This window comes from Myotis lucifugus, unplaced genomic scaffold (genome assembly GCF_000147115.1).
Source record: "Myotis lucifugus unplaced genomic scaffold, Myoluc2.0 scaffold_2871, whole genome shotgun sequence".
Lineage (NCBI taxonomy): Eukaryota > Metazoa > Chordata > Mammalia > Chiroptera > Vespertilionidae > Myotis > Myotis lucifugus.
Window position 1 is genome coordinate 1 of NW_005873919.1, and position 12,035 is coordinate 12,035.

A 12,035-nucleotide genomic window follows, 5' to 3' on the forward strand; every position below is an offset into this window, starting at 1 on the left:
CAAAGGTGAAGAAGAAAAAATTTATGCATTAGGCTCTTTGTTGGATGAAAAAACTAATGAACTACTGGATCAGTTTGCCTGTGATATAAAAGAGAAATGGAATTCTGAAAGTGAGCTGACTGGACCATCTCCTGAATTCTCACTGGGCAGAATCCTTGACAAAAACCAGAGGGCTATTTTGCATAGTGCTATTCGGCAGAAGTTCCCTTTTTTAATAACTGTAGGAAAAAACAGTGAAATTGTTGTAAAACCAAATCTTGAGTATAAAGAACTCTGTCACTTGGTATCTGAAGAAGAAGCATCTGACTTTTTTAAATACTTGGATGCAAAGAAAGAAAATTCCAAATTTACCTTTAAACCTGATACAAACAAAGACCACAGAAAAGCTGTTCACCATTTTGTCAACAAAAAGTTTGGAAATCTTGTGGAAACCAAATCTTTTCCTGAAGCTAATTACAATGTTGGTAATCCAAATACAGTGATAACGGTAAGATTTCGTGAAAAAGCACACAAGCACAGGAAAAGGTCTGCTGAATCCCAGGAAAGAAAAGTTATATACACAGGTAATTTGATAAATCATTACCATTTTCTTTGGTAAGCTTAATTAAAACTGTGACAATAAAAAAAACAGTGAAAGCTGAATAACTCAAATGAATTGAATGGACTTGTCCAGAGGGATATTGGAAAAAAATATATGGGCCTGTTCTTAATGGGCGATAAAGACTTTAAAATTACACTAATTGTAGAAATAATCCCTATTGGTGATAGGTTAACACAGACATTTATAGTTAACAGTCTGAAATATGTAAGGTTGAAGCAGTTATTTTGTATTTAGTTAGTTTTATTGGAGTAAATTCTTTTTAAAATATATTTTTATTGATTTCTGAGAGGAAGGGAGAGGAGAGAGAGACAGAAACATCAATGCTGAGAGAGAATCATTGATTGGCTGCCTCTTGCATGCCCCCTACTGGGGATCGAGCCAGCAACCTGGGCATGTGCTGACTGGAATCGAACCTGGGACCCTTCAGTCCACAGGCCCATGCTCTATCTACTGAGCCAAACCAGTTAGGGCTGGAATAAATTTTGATATAATATTTTGGGAGTTATCTTAATTAAAATTAAGTATTTGTATGTTAGCTATGGTGGGGAAAGTAGGAAGTAATTTGCAGATACATTTGAGGATTCATTTTGAGTTTTATTAAAGGAGGTACAGCGTAAACATTGCTGTAAGCCTGTCATATAGTTCTACTATCATAGCAGGATCCTTCTGTGGTTTCTGCTGAATGCCCTTAATTTTTCTTTTTTAAAATCTTTATTGTTGAGAGTATTACAGATGTCCTCCCCTTTTTCTTTCCCATTGCCCTCCTCCACCAGGATCCCACCCCACCCCAATAGGCCTTCACTGCCCTATTGTCTGTGTCCAGGGGTAATGCCTATGTGCATGTAAGTCTTTGGTTAATCTCACCCACCCCCCGCCACCCCACCCCCTTCTCTTTGAGATTCATCTGTCTGTTCCATGTTTCCATGCTTCTGGTTTTATGTTACTTTTATTTTATTTATTTATTTTTAAATCTTTATTGTTGAAAGTTTTACATATGTCCCCCCTTTCCCTCCCATTGACCCCCTGGTTCTATTTAATTTATCAGGGTTTTTTTTGTTCATTAGACTCCTTGTTTGTTTATTTTGATTTTTAGATTGAATTGTTGACAGGTATGTATTTATTGCCATTATATTGTTCATATTTTTGATCTTTTTCTCCTCCACTTATTGAAAAATGATCATATTTTTCTACTAAAAATTAGTGAGGATTGTATTATTTTATAGTTCTATAAATCTTTCTAATATCTGACATAAAAAAGTCAGCTAAGACTATACTTTCAGGGATCATTTCTATAGTTCGTTACTAGAGAAGTTTCTCTGATCGTGTAGAGCACCCGAAACCACGAGGAGGAGATGCAGCGTTCTCTCCGGAGCGTGAAGCCGGCTCTCGGTGTTGCTTCTGCAACCACCGCCTGCCATTGATGATCGTTCTTCTCTCTCTCGGGGGAGAAGAGGGAGAGGATGCATTCTGAGTGGCAAAAAAGAAAAAAGAAAAAAAAGAAAAAGAAAAAAGAGAAAAAAAAAAGTCAGCTGTATTCTCATTTCTTTTCCTGCAATCTAGTGTAATTTTTTGTTTTGACTGAAGCAAATGAACAGAATTCAGTTCACACAGGCATGTAGTTGAAAAAGGGAGAACATTATGGACAGATGAAAATATTTGATATTTTGATCTTTCTATTGCTTTGACTATTTGCCATACTTCCATTCCTTCTTCAGGCCCCCACCACAGCAGCACTTCTTTCTCAAATTCTTTTCCAAGACTGAATGCTCCCAAAGCAGTGATCATTTTTGTTTTATTGACCTTTCTTCCCAGATTATTTTATTTAAATTCTATAATTAATCCTATCATGACAATAGCTGAACTATTTTTGAGGTTATAATCTCTACATTTTAAATGTGGGGTTTTATTTTAATTTTATTTTATTTGAGACAACTGATAAAACAGCTAACTTAAAATCAGAGGTTTATATTCAAATCCATTGGTCAAGATACCCTGAAAGTGTAAAAGCAAATTGTGATTTAGCACACAGAATTAACTTGTATGATCCTCTCCTTTCCTCTACTTCTTTTATCAGTTCTTTAAGAAACAGGAGTCATAGTACATTTAATTTATCACTGCTGTAATAGAAAATTTGGGGAATCTAGGAAGCTGTTATGGTGGTACAAAAATTAATGACCCTAGTGATAAAAAAAAGTTGAAAATAGTGGACAGTGTTTGAATATTCTTCAGAAATTATAGTTTTACACATTAACAATTCTTAAGGATTTAGGTAAAAATATAAATATATTTTTATTATAAAAACTGAAACATTGAAAATATACTACGTTGCATTGCAGATTTTTAAAACTTTCACATAAGTGATATACATTATGTGTATTTTTGAATCTTGCTATTTTTGTTTTTAGAGATTATTTACATAGACATATAAAGAACATGTAGTTCTTCCCCATTCTTTTAAATACTACATGATGTTCCAAAGTATGGATATTACAAGCTTTGTTTAGCTATTTCATATACAGGTTGGGCAAAAGTAGGTTTGCAGTTCTGAGTACACAGAACACGAGGTTTATTATTGCACTAGGGGCCCAGTGCACGAATTTGTGCACCTTGAAAGGAACTGTGGGCTGTGAGGCTGCGGTGGGCACAGGGGCAGGTCTTGGCCCATCCTCAGCATCCCCACCCGGCCCTTCCTGCCATGGTCCCCAGTCCCCTGTCTGCTGGCAGCCCTGCTCCTGCCACAGCCGCCACTTCCATGTGCTGATGGTGCCGGCCTTGCTTGCACCCCCTGACTGTGCGGAGCAATTGGGGCCAGTACCAGCAGTGGGTGCGAGCAGCGTCTGCTGCCCTGATCACCCCTCAGGAGCAGGGGGCGGTGGAGAAGCCTTCAGGGGTGATTGGGGCCAGCAGTTGCACCCGCTGACAGTGCCAGGTGATCGGGACTGGCGCTGGGCCCTGGCAGCGGGTGCGAGTGGCAGCTCTGGCACCTGCTGCAGGTGCGAGTGGGGCTGGTGCCAGCAGGGGTGTGAGCGGCGGCTCCAGCACTGGCAGCAGGTGCGAGCTCTGGGCGGGACCACAGCATGTGGGAGCAAAGAATTTTCAGTAACTACTAGAGGCTTGCCCCAATGACAGCGACCGGCACCCCGCCTTGGTCTGGCGCCCCCACTCACCTGCTCCACCATCCTGCCTCAGCTGATGCCCTCCATGTTCCGCACTCTGCTGCCTGCTGCCAACACCTGCCATGTTCCGCGCGCGCCCCCTGGTGGTCAGCTCACATCATAGCGACCAATTGTTTGGTTGTTCGGTTTGGTTCCGCCATTCGGTCTAGTTGCATATTAGGGTTTTATATAAACAGATTATTATTTATTAATCATTGTATTATTTCCCATACAAATAACTGTAAACCCACTTTGCCCTCAAAGTGTGCAATTGTAATTTTAATCAGCAGCTATGGGCCTCTCTGAAGAGTGTTCTAAGAAAAATGGACATTAAACATAAACATGACCCAGCAAGTAGAAAGATGTAAAAATGTATGTATGTACCTATCTACCTATGAACCTAGATTGGTTGCGTCCCAGATGCACCCCAACCAGGGCCAGGGATGGAACCTGCTCTTGACTGGGAATCAAACCTGTGACCCTTTGGTCGGTGGGTCAATGCTAGAGCCACTGAGAAATACCGGCCAGGGCTGAAATATCTTATAGGTATATATGGTGAACTGAGGATTGCTGTATTTTGTCACTGTCAATGCTGGCAGCGTATATAGGTCAATGTATTGGGGGCCTTTTTGGTGGGCTTGGACCTCCTTCTCATCTCCACAATCTCACTCCCATCTACTATGAAGCATGCATTGTTTTATTCACTGGCTTGCTGGCCTGGAACTCTAAGTCTATGGGGTGGATAAACCATAAAGAGATACATTTTAATACATGGTATTAAGTGTCATGATACAGATAATGACAACTTGTGGAGACATGCAAGATGAAGCAATCATCTCCTTGTGGAGTTCACTTATTCATTGATTCAACAAGTATTTGAATACTTATGTGTTAAGCTGAGGATATAATAGTTGATAAAACACACATGATCCCTGCTTTGGGAGCATTCAGAGTTGGTAACCTGGAAAAAATATGAGGGAGGACTGCTGCTGCTATTGGATTATGAAGAATGAATACAAGTATGGCAAACAAAGTGGAAGGAACACATATTTTAGACAGAGAAACTCAAATGTGCAAAAGTACAAAGCTGTGGAAGGCTCTAGTTCACTCAAGGATTATGAGACATTCTCTATCAGTATTATAGGATATATGAATGGAAATGGCACATGTGGGTTCTGAAAAGGGAGAATGGGCCTAATATGAATGCCAAACTAAGGAATTTGGATTTTTTTCTATAAACCTTTAATGAGCCAATTAGCATTTTAAAAATGACCACTGAAATCTATGACACTGATTTTGTATTTTTATTAAAAAATACTCCTTATTTAAATTAATGATTTGACTCATTATATTAATCTGTTAGTCTGCTAAGAATGTACTTGATGTATGGTAGCTGCCTTTTTTGTAACCTCAAATTTTTTTTTTCAGCCTTTACCCTAAGAAAAGAAAATCTAGAAATGTTTGAAGCAATTGGTTTTTTAGCTGTCATACTTGGTGTGATTCCTTCAGATTTTAGTTACGCAGGCCTTAAAGACAAGAAAGCCATCACCTATCAAGCAATGGTTGTTAGAAAAGTGACTCCAGAGAGGTAATAAAACATTACTTGATAAGAGATAATTTTTTTCTTATTGCATCAAAAAAGAAAAGATAGGATTAAACTCTGAATAATTCTAGGAGCATATTAACCTCGTTAATGTTATTTTACTGAGTATAGACTTATTGAGCAACACATTCCGCATTGATAACATAATTATTTTCTATATAGTTTTCTAGTAAATTTACATTGCAAATATTGGTAATTTTACCATTGAAACTTTGAGAAGTGGCTGATTTTAAATGATCCAATTTTTTCTAAACATCCTGTTCTATATTCAAATATGCATTTATATTCAGGACAGTGTCTTACAAATCTTTTTTTCCTAATTACTATAATACTTTTATACTTTTATTGTTGTGCTTCCTTATATTTAAAATAAATCTAAATAGAAAGTAAAGCATTCAAATTTAGCCTCCCTTGAGCTAAATTGATTATTAAAAGTATTTTTGGTATTGTCAAAGAAAGATGTTTATTGTATATTTGGAAAATAGAAAAATGCTATATAAAAAAGAAATTAAAAGTCACTGATAATTCCATTACTCAGAAAGAACCACAATAATATTTTGAACCACAAAAAAATGCCTTCCATGCATTTTTCAGACTATCCTATATACACACATTGTACAAAGACTTTTTATATATGTGAAAATCATATTGTATTTGCAATTTATATTTTACTTATAAAATTAAGATCCTTTTAAGAAAATTTGTGTCATGAAATATTTCAAAATTATTTCCATTATTTAGGCTAATTTATTTAACTTTTCCCTAATTTTGGAAATAGAAATTTGTTTCAATATTTCACTGTAAATAATACTGTTATTAATATTATTATATTTAAATCTGTGCCTTGTAGCTACTTTTCAAAAAGTTGATCACCGGGCCAAAATTGAATCTAATTTGAGGTAATATAGATGTATAATTCTTAGTCATAGATGTTTTTAAGTATGCACTATTTGCAGGTAAATGCTTCTAAGCCAGTGGTTCTTAACCTTCCTAAGGCCACGACCCTTTAATACAGTTCCTCATGTTGTGGTGACCCCCAACTATAAAATTATTTTCGTTGCTACTTCATAACTGTAATTTTGCTACTGTTATGAATCGTAATGTAAAATATCTGATATGCAGGATGTATTTTCATTGTTACAAATTGAACATAATTAAAGCATAGTGATCAATCACAAAAACAATATGTAATCATATATGTGTTTTCCGATGGTCTTAGGCGACCCCTGTGAAAGGGTCGTTCGACCCCCGAAGGGGTCGTGACCCACAGGTTGGCGACCCACAGGTTGAGAACCGCTGTTAAGCTCTAATATGAGGGACCAAAAAAAGTATATAATTTTGTTTTTATGATCAAAAGCGCAATATAGGTAAGAGAGAAGGACTTTAGATGTTAAAAGGTATTTGATGTTAAAAGCTGGTTTTTAATTACCCAAAGACAAGTATTATTGATTTGGCTTATGGGTGTGGGGTTTTAATGATCTGTCAAGTTATAGTAAGGTTTTAGACAATGCAGAAAATTTGAAGCTATATTTGGAGAGGTAATAAGCTAAACAGTTTGTCTGATAAAACAGTTTAACATTAAGAACTACAGTAAATGTGAATGTAAAGAACAATTAACATCAGTTCTTACATGCTCTTAAAAGTTATGCAAATAGTTGGAATCTATTCTTTAGATGTTGACGAAGAATGGAAAGTTTGAGTTCAGAGCATAATTTTGGGGAAATCCTCTGGTGCTAGTAGTTTTTCTTATTAATGTTGGAGGAAGAGAGAGGAAAGGAACAAATTTAAGAATAAGAAGAACAAAAGAACAGTTAAGAAATTATATCACTTGAACTAAAAAGTCAAAAAGTCTACATAGATTGAGTTGATAACATTAGGAATATATATCCCAGTTTTTTTAAAATAACTGATTAACATAATCCTATAATAATGGGGTTTTAGTGCACATTTGTTGAATTAACATTAACTTTGGAAGATGGAAAAAATTTTTGTTTTAGTGTTGTGATATAAGTGATTACCTGGCAACTGTCATTCAAAACTTATAATATTTTTTAATGTAAGATTTAACTGAGTCTATATGATTTATCATTTATAGGTTGAAAGATATTGAAAATGAAATTAAAAAGAAAAGAATGAATGTGTTTAATATTCGGTCTGTAGATGATTCCCTTAGACTTGGTCAGCTCAAAGGAAATCACTTTGATATTGTCATCAGAAATTTAAAAAAACAAATAAATGATTCTGCAAACCTGAGAGAGAGAATTTTGGAGGCAATAGAAAATGTTAAGGTAAGAAAACTCAATTTTAAAAGAGTATTATAGGAACATTTTGATAGTCCCTCTATTTACATTGAAGTGAGAAGATAAACTTTTTCTTTTTTACCTTTTCTTTTTATTTACATGTATAATTTTTTATTGAGTAGAGAGAGAGAGAGCTGTATTGTTCCACTTTCTTATGTATGCATTGATTGCTTCTTGTATGTGCCCTGACCAGATACCAAACCCACAACCTTTGCATATTGGGACAGTGCACTAACCAACCGAGCTACCTGACCAGGGCCTGTATAATTATTTTTTTAAAATGATATTTACGGCCATTTGGCTTATTTTTAAATTTTCTTCATAGTACATTTTTGTATTAAACAACAACTTTAATATAATTAAAAAATAAAATGTGTAAAGTTTCCCAGAGATGGGGAAAAATAAAGCTAACTATATAAGAAGAATGTTTTTCAGCATCTGTCATATAGGGTAATATTTTAGGGAAAGGGATTAATGTTTTTGGAAACTTTGTTTAGTAATTCTTTTCAGAAATCTTTGGTGATTTGGAAAATAATCTTTTAGAATTATACATATTCTTTTTTTCTTTTCAATCTAATTTTGAATTTTGTTTCAATGTATACAAATGGCATTATATACATTATATTATGTCTTACAGTAAAAAATTACTTAACATGTATTTTTAAATGACATTTGCCAGGCATTTAAATATACGTATACAACCATATCCTTTAATCAGATTGTCTAGACTCTAGACCAGGGGTGGGCAAACTTTTTGACTCGAGGGCCACAATGGGTTCTTAAACTGGACCGGAGGGCCGGAACAAAAGCATGGATGGAGTGTTTGTGTGAACTAATATAAATTCAAAGTAAACATCATTACATAAAAGGGTACGGTCTTTTTTTTTTTTTAGTTTTATTTATTTCAAACGGGCCGTAGTTTGCCCACGGCTGCTCTAGACTATGGGTCAGCAAATTTTTTTCTATAAAGATCCAGTAATACATATTTTTTACTTTGTAGGCGTATGGTCTCTGTTGCAACTATTCTATTGCTATTGTGTGGAAGCAGCCATAGACAATACATAAATGGTTGAACATAGCCATGTTCCAATGAAACTTTATTTACAAAAACAGGTATTGGGCCAGATTTTACTCTTTGGCAGTCAGTAGTTTGCCAGGTCCTGATCTAGGACAGTAATTCTCAACATGCGGGGCTTAAAAAAATTTTCAGCAGTGAATCTCTACCCCCCAAACCAATTAAATAAGAACACTTGGGGATGCAGTTTAGGCATTAGTATTTTAAAAAATAACTCCTTAAATGATTCTACTTTGTAGCTAACATTGACAAAAACTGATCTAAGTTTCTGGTCATGAAGACCTTTTTATACAATTTTATGCCCCCCCCCCCCCCAGGAAAACAAACAAAAACTGTTTTTTAATCAATATTATGTCTTATAGTCAGGAAAATATCCTCCAATTAAAGATTTTAAATCCAGCACATTCACCTGTGTATAGGATTTCTCTTAATTTATACTCCATGTGCAGTTTTGTTACCGGAGGAGCCACCTGAGTCTGAGGGGGCTCTCCCCTCCTCAGCTCTTGTGTGTCTCTCTCTCTCTCTTTTCAGACTAGTGACAGAAAGCAGTATTGAACAAAGCAGATGAAGTTATTAAGGAAACAAAGCAATCAAATTTATAAAGCATAAAGCACAAATGGGCAACTCAGCTAGTCTGAGTGCCCTGCTTGGTGAGGGTTCAAGGGTTTTATAAGGGTGTCTCCCCCCTCCCCCAAATGTATACACACTTTAACAGCTGATAGCTCTAGCTCCTATTACATTTTGAAAATGAAAAATATTTTAATAAATACTATATATATATATATATATATATGGTGTATGTATTTTGGGGGGACATCCTGTACTTTTCCCCCTATAGGTTTCAAGGTTCCCCTGCCAGATACCTTAGGCAATAGACTAGATTTCAAGGTCCCTCTTTGCATTGTTGTGGCTTTTCCCAGAATGTATGAGAACATCTGGGGATTTTATCTTGGCAAGTCCCAAGACTGCTGACTTCTTTGTTCAGTGGGTGAGATAACCACTCTCCCCCCCCAACTTTCCCCTCCTCCAGCCCTAGCAGCTATCTATCTTGCCTAACAGTTTTTCCTTTTTTTTCTAGACCTACCTAAAATTCTTTTCACTCCTGAAACACTGTTATTAAAATAATCTTTCTTACAAAAGGAAGGAGGTGCTATATTGTGATTTATAAGAAATATATATTTGGTCATTCATATAACTAAAATATATTTTTCAGTTATATATTTGGTCTTCATCCACAGTTTCTGGCTCACAGGTTCCCAAACCCTTGGAATTTCCTAAGTGTTGAGAGTGGTAGAGTTGTCTTTTGTTGTGTTAGTGAGGTGACTTTTGTAAAGACCCTAAGGATGGGGGCTGGTTTTATATGGAGCCAACTTTATGATTACAGGGTTATAACTTTTAGTACCACCCCCTGAATTGGGAGGAGGTAGGGGCTGACAGTGGAATCAATTGTCAGCAGCCAATGATTTAATTAATCATTCCTCTGTAATGAAATCTCCATAAAAACCCAAAAGAACCCAAAAGAAGGGTTCATTCAGAGAGCTTCTGGATTGATGAACTCCAGTAGAATATGCAGGGAGATTGGTCCACCTGGAGAGGGCATAGAAACTCTGCACCACTTCCCACGTAGATTCTATGCATCTCTTCCATCTGGCTATTCCTGGGTCACATAACTCTGAGTTTATAATAAATTGGTGATCTGGTCAGTAAAATGTTTCTCTGAGTCTGAAGGCCTCTCTAGCAAGTTAGTGGAATACGAGGTAGGGATCTTGGGAACTTCTAATTTAAAGCAAGCTGGTCAGAAGTACAGGTAACAACCTGAACTATCGGCTGGTATCTGAAGTCCAAGGAGTGTTTGTTGTAACCTTCAGTTCACAGCAGGTCATCAGAAGCACATGTGCAGCCTGGGTTTGTGACTGACCTGGCTTCTGAAGGTGGTGGGGGTGAGGCAGGTCTTGTATGACTGACCACCTCCAGGGGTCCTCAAACTACGGCCTGCGGGCCACATGCAAATACATATATTGTATTTGTTCCCGTTTTGTTCTTTTACTTCAAAATAAGATAGGTGCAGTGTGCATAGGAATTTGTTCATAGTTTTTTTTAAAAACTATAGTCCAGCCCTCCAACGGTCTGAGGGACAGTGAACTGGCCCCCTGTTTAAAAAGTTTGAGGACCCCTGACTTAACCTGTAGCATCTGATGCTATCTCTGAGTAGATAGTGTCAGAATTGAGTTGAATGGTGGGGCACCCAACTGATGTCAGAGAATTGCTTGTTGGTGTGGGAACTCCCTCTCCACATTGAAATTGGATGCTCAGAACACCAAAAGAGGGGTCTAAACTCTGATAGCATTTATTGTCTATCTCATTTGGTACTTATGGATATGTAACTGCTCATTATAAAAATCCCCATTTGGAATAATACTTGCATTAGCCAACTTTTCTTTAGTTCTCATCATAAGGGAAGGGAGTTGAGAAGCCCTGAAAATACTGGTAAGAAGTCTTTGAAGTTTTGTTTTAGAAGGTCATGTCTCTGATTGCTATAAACCTTGTTATTTCCAACTCTAAGTAATTAGAAGAGGTAGTTAAAATTCTTCTGGCTATTCTACGATATTATCCTATGTTGTTGTTTTTTTTTCAAATTTGAAATAGTTAAAATGTTAACTATGAGATTTAATACAGGGAGTATTTATTTTTTATCTGCAGTTGATTTTCATGAATAGCATGAGGTAAGGGTGCCTTTTGTACCATGCCAATAACAAATTGTCTTAGCATCTTTATTGAACAGTCCTGGAGTTGGTGCTCAATAATAATTGTTGAATGAATAAATATATACTTCTTTCATAAAGTGAGTGTGGAAGACTCTTTCAAGAAACCATCTGGGCCTGGTGTTTTCTTTGTGAGAATATATTTAACCACTGACCAATGCCTTTAAATGGTTGTAGTAATAAATTACAATTTTCTATTCTTGGTGAAGTGACACCATGTTATTGTCTTAGCCTAGGCTTTCAGAAACTGAGATGGCTGAAAGATGAACTGGGTTTGAAAATAAATCTGTTTCTTATTCCAAACATGTCCAGACAGCAGAATCTCAAATTCAGAAAGAGCTCAGGGCAAAGATCAGATATAATGCTAGGTAACTAATTCATCCCAGTTTTCCCAGAATTTGCCCCATTTTAGCACCCAAAGTCCCACATCCCAGGAAACCCCTCAATAATGTTAATGAAAAGCTAAAATTTTAAAAGCTTTTTCACTCAGCTTATTTTCTAACTTTTAATCATTCATTCTTCTCCTTTTTATTCTTTAA

At 36.3% G+C, this 12,035-nt stretch overlaps 1 protein-coding gene and 1 non-coding gene across 2 annotated transcripts in view; both read left to right on the forward strand.

The window, feature by feature from the left end:
- Nucleotides 1–4: 4 nt before the first annotated feature.
- The window catches only part of LOC102434287 (pseudouridylate synthase 7 homolog-like protein), a gene marked incomplete at its 5' end in the record, with an annotated part of 16,636 nt that continues 4,605 nt past the window's right edge, over nucleotides 5–12,035 (forward strand). The window contains 4 exons of the mRNA XM_023749105.1: nucleotides 5–563; nucleotides 5,185–5,344; nucleotides 7,455–7,647; nucleotides 9,973–10,024. Coding sequence (XP_023604873.1) covers nucleotides 5–563; nucleotides 5,185–5,344; nucleotides 7,455–7,647; nucleotides 9,973–10,024 — 964 coding nt within the window. The remainder of the gene's footprint in view (nucleotides 564–5,184; nucleotides 5,345–7,454; nucleotides 7,648–9,972; nucleotides 10,025–12,035) is intronic.
- LOC111824606 lies at nucleotides 1,866–2,077 on the forward strand. The gene has a single exon (XR_002827714.1). It is a non-coding gene; the product is annotated as a small nucleolar RNA U3 (small nucleolar RNA).